This window comes from Hylobates moloch, unplaced genomic scaffold (genome assembly GCF_009828535.3).
Source record: "Hylobates moloch isolate HMO894 unplaced genomic scaffold, HMol_V3 SCAFFOLD_23, whole genome shotgun sequence".
Lineage (NCBI taxonomy): Eukaryota > Metazoa > Chordata > Mammalia > Primates > Hylobatidae > Hylobates > Hylobates moloch.
Window position 1 is genome coordinate 18,712,930 of NW_026652298.1, and position 15,238 is coordinate 18,728,167.

The window sequence follows — 15,238 nt, forward strand, 5'->3', positions numbered from 1 at the left end:
TAGAGGAGATAGAAGGAAGAAGTAAAATAGTCTCTATCTCTACTCTCATGGAGCATAATCAACTAATCTATCAGTAAAATAAATAAAAAACTACCCTGTGATAAAGAAGTACACAGTAGCTTAATAACATATAAAAGTAATATTTTATCTTCATTGAGGGTTTTAGAAAGGCTCCCTGAGAAAGTGATTGCTGAGCTGAGTGAGAAGTGTGGTGGATACTGTGATGTGTGGACCAGCAATGGTGCTGGAGCCAGATCATACTGCCTCATGGGTGCCAATAGTTGAATTGTTAGGAATTTTGAGACAGGTTTTAAACAACCATTATTAAATATTATGTAAAGTTACATTAAAAACACAAATCAATAATACTCAAAACTCATCACTTCCTAATTATTTTTTACTACATTTTACTATTATCTGTGCTTTTGAGGTTATCTATTGTGCATCTTGTCCCAATTCCACATTCACTGATATCACAATTGGTAGCTTGAAACTGGTCATGGTGGGGGTATGTACAACATGGAAATTGGCAAACACTATAAAATGGGGCTTTTTCTCCCAAAGAGCTGGTTGTTAAACGTTTACCAACATACTACTGAGACAGCCAAGTGTAAAGAGGTTCCTGGAGAAACTCTGACCAGCCTGTGCACACTGGAGTAGAGCCACAGAAGTTCACACCCTTTACAGCAGGAGGAGCCTGGCCCCTCCTCTTCCTAGGTGGAACCTGGGATTCAATCTGTAAGGTGGGAAGCCTATATACTAGCAGGAGTCTCCCTCTGCTGAGAGTCACTGTTTCCCTTTGTTTTTTTCTTGGTGACCAATAAATTCTACTTTTCTCACCCTTCAAAGTGTCTGCAAGCCTAACCTTTCATGGTCATGTGACAAGAATCTTGTTTTTAGCTGAACTAAGAAGGAAGTCCTACAACACTACTGTGCACAACCCAAATCCTCCTTCAAAGAAAGATCTCCTGCCCTATGGGGAATGTGGTCAGTAGATGACCTTTAGCTATAGGTATCTTTAGGGATTACTTACATGCAAAGAATCATCCTTCCAAGGTTGATGTACATCTCAGGAATGACTGAAGTGGGAGTATAAAGGTCCAGTCATTTCAACCGAATGCAAGATACCTGAAAGATCATTTTAGCACCAAAGGTCTCCATGAGGCTTTTGTTGGACTGTACTACTTCTTGACTTCTCCCTCTGCCAAAGTATGCTTTCTTTCCCTCTCTTTCCCAGCTGTTGGTCCCAAAAGCACCCTTTTCCGCACTAAACTCCGTATGAGTCTGCTTCTGGAGAACTCAACCTGCAAGAAAAAGGATAAGGAGGGTGTTAAAGAGAAAATGTTAAGGTAGGGAGTGTTAAAAGAAAGCCTTTAGCCAAATTAAATTCAGAAGAATTTAACTGAACAAAGAATGATTCATGAATTGTGCTGCCTCCCAGCCAGAGTAGGCTCAGAGACTCCAGCACAGCCACGTGGTGGAAGATTTATGGACAGAAAATGGAAAGTGGCGTACAGAAAATGGAAGTGAGGCACGGAAAAAGCCAAATTGGTTACAGCTCAGTGTTTGCCTTATTCGAACACAGTTTGAACAGTTGGCCACGTTTGACTGGTCAAAACTTGGCACAAGAGTAGGCTACAATCTGTTTACAACTAACTCCATTTGGGTAATAGTTCATGATATACAGAGAAACCTTTAGGCTGAACTTAAAATATGTAAGGAGGCAGCTTTAGGCTAAACTTGATTTAACAGGAGTGTTCTAGGGCATGGAAAACTATCTGAGCAATGTCTTGTATTGGAAGACAAAATAGCACAATTGAGGAAAGTATTAAAGGGCTAGTGGAACCCAGAGAGCAGGAAACAGCTTAATGTGAAATGAAACTGAAAAGGTAAGTTGGGGCAAAACCATGTAGGATGTTATTGGCCATGATAATGATTTGAGTTTGTCAGAAGGATAATGGAAAGCTACTGGAAGGCTGGGGTGGAGTGTTATGCGGTGGGCAATGCATTGTAAGATTTGCATTTGGAAATATTACTATTACTAAGGCAGAATGTGGAAAATAGATTGGATAAAAGAAAGTGTAAACTTGGAAGGTTAGCTAGGAGATGACTGTAGTGGTAAAGATGATGGCAGCCTAGACTTGATAGTGATGGAGATGAAAATTTTTGGATTGATTTGAGAAATATTTAGAAGGTAAAAAATGATGCAAGCTGGTAATAGATTACAAGAAAGGGGAGGTGTTAAGGATGATAACTAAGTTTTTGATTTGCTAAACTGGATAAATGGCACCATCCAATGAGATAGAAGAGGATTAGGTTTGGGGGAAAGATCGTAAGTTTATTTTAGGACACAAAGAATTTGAGCTTCCTTTGAGACAATCAAATGCAGTATTCTGGAAGCCAAGGAAAGAGAATGTTTCAAGAAGGACAGAGAGATCAATTATGTTGAAAGCTGTACAGAAATGAGATAATATACAGCTGAAAGTATGTAGGCCCCTTATCTACGGTTTTGCTTTCCACAATTTCAGTTACCTGTGATCAACCACAGTCTGAAAATATTAAATGACAAATTCCAGAAATAAACAATTCATAAGAGTTTTTTGTTGTTGTTTGTTTGTTTGTTTGTTTTTGAGACAGAGTCTTGCTCTGTCACCCAGACTGGAGTGCAATGGCATGATCTTGGCTCACTGCAACCTCTACCTCCAGGGTTCAAGCAATTCTCCTGCCTCAGCCTCCCAAGTAGCTGGGATTATAGGTGCTTGCCACCACACCTGGCTAATTTTTTCTTTTTTTTTTTTTTTTTTTTGAGATGGAGTTTTGCCCTTGTTGCCCAGGCTGTAGTGCAATGGCACGATCTTGGCTCACCACAACCTCAGCCTCCCGGGTTCAAGCAATTCTCCTGCCTCAGTCCCCGAGTAGCTGGGATTACAGGCATGCACCACCACGCCTGGCTGATTTTGTATTTTTAGTAGAGATAGGGTTTCTCCATATTGGTCAGGCTGGTCTTGAACTCCCAACTCAGGTGACCCACCCTTCTCGGCCTCCCAAAGTGCTGGGATTACAGGCGTGAGCCACTGTGCCTGGCCTGTTTTTTTTGTTTGTTTGTTTTTGTTTGTTTGTTTTTTAAGACAGAGTCTTGCTCTGTCACCCAGGCTGGAGTGCAGTGTTATGATCTCAGCTCTCTGCAACCTCAGCGTCTTGGACTCAGGTGATCCTCCCACCTCAGCCACCCTCCCGAGTAACAGGGACTACAGGTGCACAACACCACCACCCCCTGGCTAATTTTTGTATTTCTTGTAAAGACAAGGTTTTGCCATGTTGCCCAGGCTGGTCTCGAACTCCTGGGCTCAAGCGATCTGCCTGCCTCAGCCTCCAAGAGTGCTGGGATTATAGGCATAAGCCACCATGCCCAGGCAATTCGTAAGTTTTAAATTGAGCACAGTTCCAAGTAGTGTGATGAAATCTGATGCTGTCCCACTCCAGCCCAGCTGGGACATGAATTCTCCATTTGTCCAGCATAGCTGTACACAGTTCCTGTCCATGAGACACTTATTAGCCCTGTCCGTTATTAGTTTGACTGTCACAGCATTGCAGTGCTTACATTCAAGTCACCCTTACTTTACTTAAAAATGACCCCATTGCACTAGAGTAGTAGCGCTGGCAATTTGGAAATGCCAAAGAGAAGCCATAAAGTGCTTCCTTTAAGTGAAAAGTTGAAAGTTCTCAACTTAATAAGGAAAGAAAAAAATTGTATCCCAAGGTTGCTAAGATCTACAGTAAGAACAAATCTCTCTGTGAAATTGTGAATGGTATATCATTATAATTACTCCATTATTATTTATTGTTGTTAATCTCTTACTGTGCCTAATTTATAAACTTTATCATAGATATGTACATATAGGAAAAAATATAGTATCTATAGGGTTTGGTACTATCCGTGGTTTCAGACATCCACGGGGGGCTTGGAACATTTGCCCCACAGATAAGTGAGGACTACTGTGTCCTGCTGCTTCAGGGGAGTGATGAGTATAGAAGCCAGCTTGGAATGGGTTCAGAGTTGAACAGGAAGAAAGAAAAGGGAGGCACTTTTCCTTCTACCACAAAAACAACTGTAAGAAATGTACTTATATTTGGCCTAAAAGAAAAATGTACCAGGCCTGGCCAGGCACAGCAGCTCACGCCTGCAATCCCAGCACTTTGGGAGGCCAAGGCAGGTGGCTCACCTGAGGTCAGGAGTTCAATACCAGCCTGACCCACATGGAGAAACTCTGTCTCTACTAAAAATACAAAATTAGCCAGGCTTGGCGGCGCATGCCTATAATCCCAGCTACTTGGGAAGGTTGAGGCAGGAGAATCGCTTGAACCTGAGAGGTGGAGGTTGTGATGAGCCAAGATTGCACCATTGCACTCCAGCCTGGGCAACAAGAGCAAAACTCCATCTCAAAAAAAAAAAAAAAAAGTTTAAAAAAAGAAAAATGTACCAGGCCCAATGGCTCATGCCTATAATCCCAGGACTTTGGGAGGCGAAGACAGGAGGATTGCTTGAGCCCAGGAGTTCAAGACCAGCCTGGGCAACATTGCAAAACCCCGTCTTTACAAAAAAAATACAAAAATTAGCCAGGCATGTGTAGCAGGACGAGCCACAGACAAAACCCCTCAGACACCAAGTTAAAGAAGGAAGGGCTTTATTCAGCTGGGAGCATTGGCAAGACTCACATCTTAAAAACCGAGCTCAGGCCAGGCACGGTGGCTCACGCCTGTAATCCCAGCACTTTGGGAGGCCAAGGCATGCGGATCACGAGGTCAGGAGATCGAGACCATCCTGGCTAACACAGTGAAACCCCGTCTCTATTAAAAATACAAAAAAAATTAGCTGGGCGTAGTGGCGGGCACCTGTAGTCCCAGCTACTAGGGAGGCTGAGGCAAGGGAATGGTGTGAATCCGGGAGGCAGAGCTTGCAGTGAGCCGAGATCACACCACTGCACCCAGCCTGGGCAACAGAGCAGCACTCTGTCTCAAAAAAAAAAAAAAAAAAAAAACAAGCTCCCCAAGTGAGAAATTCCTGCCCCTTTTAAGGGCTTACAACTCTAAGGGGGTCCATGTGAGAGGGTCGTGATCGATTGAGCAAGCAGGGGATACGTGACTGGGGGCTGCATGCACTGGTAATCACAATGGAACAGATCAGGACAGGGATTTTCATGATGCTTTTCCATACGATGTCTGAAATCTATACATAACATAACCGGTTAGGTCAAGGGTCGATCTTTAACCATGCCCAGGGCATGGTGCTGGGCTATCCACCTGTGGATTTCATTTCTGCCTTTTAGTTTTTACTTCTTTCTTTGGAGGCAGAAATTGGGCATAAGACAATATGAGGGGTGGTCTCCTCCCTTATTTCTCCCTTTGCGAATCTCACTCATTAGTGGGAGTTTTCACTTTTATCCTCACTACCCATGTCTTCTTGTAAGACAGATCAATAGTGATTCATATAGTACACTTGTGCTGAAACATTTTGGTGAACTAAGGTAGCGATGAAGTTTTTTATCATTTGAAGAAGTACAGGTAGCAAACAAGGAGCAATAAGCAGGTTCCTATTACTATTACAACTCCCATTATAAGAGTTTTAAATCCTCCTAGTGCTGGGAACCATTTTCCAAACATGGCCCCAGGATCGAATCCATGCCACACTTGCATGGGCACATGTGCCAGTTTTGTCATATCTCTATGTCTTTAACTACTTGCTCTTGGTCGTCTATGTGTAGACAGCAATTAGTAAGGTTAAATTTCCCACAGACCCCCTCCTTCAGCTGCTAGCAAGCAGTCGAGAGCCAATCTATTTTGATAGATAGCATTTCTCATCTGAGTTTCTTGCTAGGCCAGAATGGTCAAGGCTCTGCCAGTTTTGCTAGTGATTATTTCTAAGACAGCTTGTAACTGTATGATTTGGTTAAGCGCATAAATGGGGGTCCGGTATCCCCATGAGCCATCTTGTGCTCAAGTAGCAGGCCCATAATATTGTATGATTTTCTCAGGGGGCCATTTATCATCTTTTTAATTTCTTATAGCTATGCTTATCTCTTAGAATGTCTTAACTGTCTGGGAATACAGCCCAGTAGGTCTCAGCCTTATTTTACCCAGCTCCTATTCAAGATGGAGTTGCCCTGGTTCAAACGCCTCTGACAACAGTTCTGTTAGTCCAAACTGCACCATTTTGTAAGCTCCCCACTATTTTGCAGACCTTGGTCAAAGTGAAACATTTCACAGGGGTTCAGGGCTGTAAGAAACATCCTGTCTAACCACTTGATCACAAGATGGACAAAGGCCCAAATAAAGAAACATCCCTATCATATCTTGCTGGGCAAAGTTCCAAGGAACACCACGATGACATCTGCCAGAACAAGGGCCAGAACTGCCTTATCACAGGAACATCTTATCAATATCCTGCCAGGCAGCAAGCCATACTGCCCAGACCCCTCCCGCCCATAGCTATAAATACCCTCAGCCTGTAAGCAGTGGTGGGCTCTGCATTAGGCTGGTCCCCCACTTCTGTAGTTTTATGCTGGACATAAACCCTGCATTTACTGTCGAGCCGCCCTCTTTCTGTGTGTGTTTGTGTGTGTGTATGTCTTTCTTTAACCCTCATGTTCCCTTCAAAACCTAACAAGTTCTAGAGACTTTTCACATATTAACACATGTATAATCCTCCCAACAGCCCTACAATATAAACATTACTATTCCTACTTTGCAGATAAGAAAACTGTGGCACAGAAAGGCCAACTAACTGACCCAAGATCCCACAATTACTAAGTGGCAGAGCTGGGATTCAAACCAAGACTGACACAGGAGCCCACATTCCTAAATTTTTAGCAACAGAAAAATAACCTTTATAATACCCAGTCCTACTTGTCAGAGGCGTTTGACCCAGAGTGCCTCCATCTTGAATAGGGGCTGGGTAAAACAAGGCGGAGACTTACTTGGCTGCATTCCCAGGAGGCTGGGCATTCTTTTTTTTTTTTTTTTTTTTTTTTTTTGAGACGGAGTTTCACTCTTGTTGCCCAGGCTGGAGTGCAATGGCGTGATCTCGGCTCACTGCAACTTCCATCTCCGGGTTCAAGCAATTCTCCTCCTCAGCCTCCCGAGTAGCTGGGAGTACAGCTATGCACCACCCCACCCGACTAATTTTGTATTTTTAGTAGAGACAGGGTTTTGCCATGTTGGTCAGGCTGCTCTCAAACTCCTGACCTCAGGTGATCCACCCGCCTCGGTCTCCCAACTGCTGGGATTACAGGCATGAGCCACTGCGCCCTCTGCCTATGGGGTAGCCATTCTTTCATTCCTTTACTTTCTTAATAAACTTGCTTTCACTTTACTGTATCGATTTGCCTCGAATTCTTTCTTGCACAAGATCCAAGCTCTCCTGGGGTCTGGATGCGGACCCCTTTTCAGGTAACACTACCTGACCTGTTTTTACAGATGTGCCTGTATTATACATTTCACAGGCAGAATTTAAAGAAAATCAATGCTTTCCTTTTCAAAAAGGAGACAAAACAGTTTGCAGCAACACTTAACAAAATCCTCTTCCTTCTCCTATGTTCTGTCCTCACACACTTGGATTCCAGGGCCTCTAGCAATGACGGTTACCAGTACTCCAGGCCCCACACAAAAAGCCACAAAAGCACTCACCTTCCTCCGTTACTTTATTTGATAGATGACCCCAGGCTCCCTGTGGCAAAGAAGAATCCTTTCTTTTTCTTTGTTTTCCAGAGACGGTCTTGCTCTGTTGCCCAGGCTGGAGCGCAGTAGCATGATCATGCCTTATTGCAACCTTGACCTCCCACGTTCAAGCGATCCTTCCGCCTCTCCCTCCTGAGTAGCTGGGACCACAGGCACATGCCACGCCTGGCTGATTGTTTTTGTATTTTTTGTAGAGACAAGGTTTTGCCATGTTGCCCCGGATAAAAATGTTTCTTTAGAAATCTGGAAATTGCCATTAGGTTCCCTTAGGAGTAGGAGAGAAGGCCATGAAGGTTCGCACGTGGTCACTCCTAGAAAAGTGCCCTGGGATAGTTTGCTGAGGAGGCAAATTTTGGTCAATACTAGTTTCTCCTCTCCAAAGTCCATCAAAGGCATTGTTCAAAAGAAATGGCCGTACCACTACTTGTAATCGATTCTCTACAGCTTCAAAAATAGTTATCTCTGGTTGGGGGAAGAGCACGTGAAATTTTAAGACTTTGGGCCTTCTCATCACAAAAATGATCCATACTCACAAAAACTTAGAGGCAGAGGGTATGTTAACCTAGATTAAGAATCCCTAGGCAGAGTGCGGTGGCTCACGCCTGTAATCCCAGCACTTTGGGAGGCAGAGGTGGGTGGATCACCTGAGGTCAGGAGTTCGAGACCATCCTGACCAACATGGAGAAACCCCATCTCTACTAAAAATACAAAATTAGCCAGGTGTGGTGGCACACGCCTGTAATCCCAGCTACTTAGGAGGCTGAGGCAGGAGAATCGCTTGAACCCGGGAGGTGGAGGTTGCGGTGAGCCAAGATCGCGCCATTGCACTCCAGCCTGGGCAACAGGAGCGAAACTCCATCTCAAAAAAAAAAAAGAATCCTTAACGCAGAGGAAAAGATTGGTGAGCTTTGTTTAATCACACACGCTGTACATTTTCCACGCTCTCTCCCTCTGCGCTGCAGGAATCCGCTGTACTTCTGATGGCCCATAGGTGGCACTGCAGGGACAGGTAAGTGCACCGGGAGCGCCAACCAGAGAGGCTGATAGGAGGCGGGCTTCAATGCGTCACAACGTGGCGGGAGGAGCCTAAGGGGAGAGGAAAAGCGAGTGTTCTGCTTGCGCAGACGCAAGGCTGGGTACTCCCCCGGGAGTGAGTGTTGCTGGGCCTGATGACGTGGCTTGGCAACGTCCCTAGCGCCGCTGCCTCTTGGGAACTTGGCGCCGCCGGAACTGCTCGCGGCCTAGTCCCGACGCGCGAGAGATAGTGAGCGGGAGCCGGCGACAGCGGCAGCGGCGGCTCGGCCTGCAGGAACCCGACGGGGCCTCTGCCATGGGGGAGTGACGCGCCTGCGCCCGCTGTTCCGCGGCAGCGGCGAGACATGAGGAGACCCCGCGGCAGGGGCAGCGGCGGCGGCTCGTGAGCCCCGGGATGGAGGAGAAATACGGCGGGGACGTGCTTGCCGGCCCCGGCGGCGGCGGCGGCCTCGGGCCGGTGGACGTACCCAGCGCTCGGTAAGGGACCGATCCGGAAGGCAGCGACCGGCCGGGCTGCTCAGGATACACCTTCCCCGGCCTCCCTCCGGTCCCCGCTGACAGCCCGGGACGTCCCGGGGTCGGCGCGCCCTCTCCCTCTGCCTCCCTCCCTGCGCGCAGGCTGCCTCCGGGCTCCCCGGGCTCTTCGGGTGCCCGCTGCAGAATGAAGGCGCTAAAGCCAGAAAGCTTCTGCTTGAATTTCTGGGTTACAAGGCAGACTGTCAGTCTTAGAACTGCCCGCCAGTTCACGGGACGGGTTTTTCTGATCTGTGAGAAGCCTTTCTCTTGGGTGTTTCTCCCAAATCTGGTGACTACTTAACCTTTCTGACGTTTCCCCGCATAAATTGGGGGAAGGTGTCACCATCATCTCTCTTCAGGCCACGAAACCAAAGTACATACGTGAACTTGGATGCTCAGATTAACTGAGCACATCGAGGGTCCAGCCCCATATTCTTTTTATATTTTGTTCTTAAATAAGAAATGGGTCCTCGTCAAAAAAAATCTAAACAGCACAGCAATTCATCGAGTAAAAAGTGAAAATTCCCACTTCCTCTCTCCAATTCTCCCACCAACCCGAAAAGTAAGGGACCAACAGGTGCAGCGACCACTTTCTAGTGTGTACTTCCTAAGTTCTGAGATAGTGTCGAAAATGCACAAAATATAGCCCTGCAATTTGGCTGGAACTGGTGTTCATTGCCTCCATTTTTAACGAGTTCTTCCCATTCTGGAATAAATACTTTCTTTGATATTTAAAGAAAGTGATAAATGTGATAAATTCTTTAGAACTGTAGTAATAGCATTATAACGTAACTTTTTTTTTTTTTTTTTTTTTTTTTTTTTTTTGAGACGGAGTTTCGCTCTTGTTGCCCAGGCTGGAGTGCAATGGCGCGATCTCGGCTCACGACAATCTCCGCCTCCCAGGTTCAAAAGATTCTCCTGCCTCAGCCTCCCGAGGAGCTGGGATTACAGACATACGCCACCACGCCTGGCTAATGTTTTGTATTTTCAGTAGAGACGAGGTTTCTCCATGTTGGTGTGGCTGGTCTCGAGCTCCCGACCTCAAGTGATCCGCCTGCCTCGGCCTCCCAAAGTGCTGGGATTACAGGCATGAGCCACCGCGCCTGCCCAACATAAGCATTTTTTATGAAAAGGGAAGAACACCACATAGGACAGAACTTAAACCAACTGCATTTTTGTAGCATAAATTTAATTTTTTAATCTATTTTGAGCATCTCATTTTGTAAATAACAGCATATCAGATGTTAATTCTTGAGACATGACAACTAAATGCAGTAGGCAAAATTCTGGTCTGATTTGGTAGTAGGGGAAAAGTGCTTTAAAGGATGTTACTGGGTCAGTTGACAAAATTGGACTATGGACAGTAGCTTAGATAAAAGTATCATATCAGGCCGGTCGCAGTGGCTCACGCCTGTAATCCCAACACTTTGGGAGGCCGAGGCAGGTGGATCACCTGAGGTCAGGGGTTCAAGACCAGCCTGGCCAACATGGTGAAACCCCATCTCTACTAAAAATACCAAAAAAAAAAAATTAGTTGGACGTGGTATGCGCCTGTAATCCCAGCCACTCAGGAAGCTGAGGCAGGAGAATGGCTTGAACCCAGGAGGCAGAGGTTGCAGTGAGCCGAGATCGCACCACTGCACTCCAGCCTGGGTGACACAGCGAGACTCCGTCTCAAAAAAAAAGCATATCGCTTAAATTTCCTGAAGTAGACAGCTCTGCTGGTTTTGTAAGAGAATGTCCATGTTCTTGGGAAAAACAAGTATTTAAGGATAAAGAAGCATGAAGTATGTAACTTACTCTCAAATAGTCCAGGGGAAAAAAAATACCTCTGTGTGTGCATTCAGAGAGAGAATAATAAGTCACATGGGATGATACATTAACAATTACGGAGTCCAGGTAAAGGATATACTACTCTTGTAACTTTTTCGTAAACTGGAAATTATTTTTAGATGAGTAGTTTAAAAGTGTTATGTATTCAAGAGTGTAAAGAGTGTATTGTCTCAGGTAGGGAAATGTGGTAAACAATCCTTTGCTATTTTATTTGTACTATTTACTTAGCAGAGTTGCCCTTCAATTGTAGTTCATTGCAGAATCAAATTCAACTCAGGACTGGTTGAGTTGAATAAAGAATGAACTCTTGCCCAGTTCATTCTTTAATTTTTAGTAGAGATGAGGTCTTGCTATGTTGCCCAGGTTGATCTCGAACTCCTGGGCTCAAGCAGTCGTCCCACCTCAGCCTCCCAAAGTGCTGGGATTACAGGCGTGAGCTACCCTGCCTGGCCTGGATTCTTTGATTTTTAAAGTTCCAATTAATGAACTGTTGGGCTAAAGATGAAAAACCAGGCTAAGTAACCTATATTGATAAGCAGACATTCCTAGTTCATGTTATGAAGGAAAAACAATGGCGTCAATTTATCAGGAAGTGGAGACGGGAGAGGAGAGGAAAGGGAGGCTAATTTTTAAAAACTTTTTGGAGAGACGGGGTTTCACTATATTGCCCAGGTTGGTCTTGAACTCCTGGACTCAAGTAATCATTCTGCCTAGGCTTCCCAGGCATGAGCCACCATGCCTGGTCCATCCCCCCCTACCCCCCAATTTATAAACCATTATTTCCCATTAACTAGTCTTGTCAAAGGTTATCACTGGACTTTTCTGTGAAGGTTTAGAAAATTCCCTGGTTCTCGCCAGGCGCGGTGGCTCATGCCTGTAATCCTAGCACTTTGGGAGGCCAAGGTGGGTGGATCACCTGAGGTCAGAAGTATGAGACCAGCCTGGCCAACCAACATGGCAAAAACCCGTCTACTAAAAATACAAAAATTAGCCTGACATGGTGGTAGGCACCTGTAATCCCAGCTACTCAGGAGGCTGAGGCAGGAGAATTGCTTGAACCTGGAGGTTCAATCAAAGAAAATTCCCTGGTTCTCTAAACCTGGAATTACTGAAATCTGGATTTAGGTTCAAACCTGCCTCTTGGGCTTTGCCTACTGCAGTAGCTCAACAGTTCTCTGGCTAAAAAATAAAAATCAGTATGTAATTCAAGTTCAATTCATTCAATAAATACTCAAGTATCTACTATGTAGAAGGCACTATACATGGGGTTTTAAACAACTCGGACTACCAGCTCATTTATTAGTTGTGTGACCTTGGGCAAATTACTTTTCTACGACTCAGTTTTGTGAAACAAGGATACCACTTCTTAGTTTGTAGGACTGTTGTAAGAATTAAGTGAAATGATGTATTCAAAGCACTTGGAACATAGCAGGTGCTCAACAAATGTTAACTGTGACCCTCTGCCCTTACCCACAAAGAGGACTTAAACCAAAATAAACCATTGTTTAAAATAATCCGTATTTGTGAATTTAGGCATAAAAATACCCACAATTAAAGGACTTGTCAACTAGTTTTTGTTGCGGATTATAACTAGTATTTGATTTTTGGTCTGTATAAAGTAAAACTCTTGCAACCTGGAATCCATCAAAATTCAACCAGTCTTGAGTTGAATTTGATTGATTCTGCAATAAACTACAATAGAAGGGTAACTCTGCTAAGTAAATAGTACAAATAAAATAGCAAAGCATTGTTTACCACATTTCCCTACCTGAGACAATACACTCTTGAATAAATAACACTTTTAAACTACTCATTTAAAAATAATTTCCTGTTTATGTAAAAGTCACCAGAGTAGTATATGCTTTACCTGGACTCCGTAATTGTTAATGTATCATCCTGTGTAATATATTATTCTCTCTCTCTCTCTGAATGCACACACACAGGTATTTTTTTCCCCTGGACTATTTGAGAGTAAGTTACATACTTCATGGTTCTTTATCCTTAAATACTTGCTTTTCCTAAAAACATGGACATTCTCTTAAAGCCAGCAGAGTTGTCTACTTCAGGAAATTTAAGTGACCTCGCCAGAGGCTAAGACTCGTGACTCGTATAGTGGTTGAGGAGAGATAGTTGCCTGCCTGCTGGGTAGGAACCTGGGGATCTGATTACTTGGAAGACTTCCTAGAGATCCTCGTCTTTTCAGCTTCTCATTCCCCTCCTGAGGTGTTTCCAATTCCTGAGCCTTTTTAGGACTCTAGGTCCAGTCAATTGACCTTTCAACCACAACTCTCACTGCAGTCACTTAACAAGGCCGAGGAGGCGCAAACCAAAGGCATTTACCATTCTTCCGTTTCTTCCTATATTGTGGTCTTTTAACTTCATAACAGAATTTAGTTTTTATTTTGTTCTCCTTATTTGTTTGGAGGAGTTATTAAGTTAGAAAGCAGATAACAAAATAGTCCAGCAACTCAACAAAATTTTCATTTTTCGTTGGGCATTTTTTGTTAAAGTAGACTATATCTATACATAATCGTTCATATACATTGAAAAGAAACCAGAAGTATGTATACCAAAATGTTGTGGTTGGTTGGTTGGTTTTGAGATGGAGTCTCACTCTGTTACCTAGGCTGAAGTGCAGTGGTGCAATTTCGACTCACTGCAACCTCTGCCTCCCAGATTCAAGCAATTCTCTTGCCTCAGCCTCCCAGGTGGCTGGAATTACAGGCATCCGCCACCATGCCCAGCTAATTTTTGTATTTTAGTAGAGGTGAGTTTTCGCCATGTTGGCCAGGCTGGTCTTGAGTTCCAGACTTCAGGTGATCCACCCACTTCAGCCTCCCAAAGTGCTGGGATTACAGGCAGGAGCGCCCAGCCTGTTTGTTTGTATTTTGAGACAGGGTCTCACTCTGTCGCCCAGGCTGGAGTGCAGTGACACGAACACAGCTCACTGCAACCTCAAACTTCCAGGTTCAGGTGATCCTCCCACCTTAGCCTCCCGAGTGGCTGAGACTGCTGCCACACACCATAATGCCTGGCTAATTCTTTGTGTTTTTTGTAGAGATAGGCTTTTGCCATGTTGCCGAGGCTGGTCTCAAGCTACTGCACCTGGCCTCAAAATGGTAACAGTAGGGCGCGGTGGCTTACACCTGTAATCCTAGCACTTTGGGAGACCAAGGCTGGAGGATCGCTTGACCGAAGGAGTTCGAGACCAGCCTGGGCAACACATTGAGACCGCATCTCTATAATTTAAAAAAAAAAAAAAAAAGTCAACAGTAGTTATCACGTGGATGGTGAGTTGTTTGGGGACTTTGTTTTGTTTCAATTTGTGTTTATGTATATTTCTATGGTTTCTGTAATGACCTCTTGTTTAAAAAACCAGATTGATGAGTTGCTTGTAATTTCAGTGATACTAAAAATTGTTTCTGCTTTTATTTTTCAGATTAACAAAATATATTGTGTTACTATGTTTCACTAAATTTTTGAAGGCTGTGGGACTTTTCGAATCATATGATCTCCTAAAAGCTGTTCACATTGTTCAGTTCATTTTTATATTAAAACTTGGGTGAGTGTGTGGGGGTTTTTTTCTTGATATTTTTTATTTCTTTGAAAATCCTGTTTTAACAGAGTTATCTTTAAGAAACTTTACATACAATATTTTGTTTGTTCCTCCTGACAAGTATTTGATAAATTTTTTTAACTGGGAGTATACTTTAGAGGTACAAAGAGACTGAAAAGAAAAGGGATTGTTGTGCTCTAATCACTTGCATAAACACAGACTTTGATGAGATTTTTGCAAATTTATTTTTTGGGCTATTTTTTATTATTTATTTATTATTCACTGCATAATCCTTTCTTAGTACAGAGTCCTCATACAGTATGAACATTAAATTATTCTACTTTTAAGAAAAGCTTTTTTTTGTTTTTTCTTTTTTGAGACACAGTCTCACTCTGTTGCCAGGCTGGAGTGCAGTGGCGTGATCTTAGCTCACTGCAAGATCGCTGCCTCCTGGGTTCAAGCGATTCTCCTGCATCAGCCTCCCGAGTAGCTGGGACTACAGGCACTCACCACCATGCCCAGCTAATTTTTGTATGTTTAATAGAGACAGAGTTTCACCATGTT

The 15,238-nt window shown here is 44.0% G+C and overlaps 1 protein-coding gene across 4 annotated transcripts in view; it reads left to right on the forward strand.

The window, feature by feature from the left end:
- The first annotated feature begins 8,884 nt into the window (after positions 1 to 8,884).
- Positions 8,885 to 15,238, forward strand: part of SLC30A5 (solute carrier family 30 member 5) — a 38,609-nt gene continuing 32,255 nt past the window's right edge. Inside the window, exons 1-2 of one of the 4 annotated variants that reach the window (XM_032144802.2) lie at positions 8,885 to 9,246; positions 14,558 to 14,680. In XM_032144802.2, coding sequence (XP_032000693.1) covers positions 9,164 to 9,246; positions 14,558 to 14,680 — 206 coding nt within the window. In that variant the 5' untranslated portion in view covers positions 8,885 to 9,163. The remainder of the gene's footprint in view (positions 9,247 to 14,557; positions 14,681 to 15,238) is intronic. The other 3 variants (XM_032144801.2, XM_032144803.2, XM_058434025.1) reach the window with 3 other exon arrangements.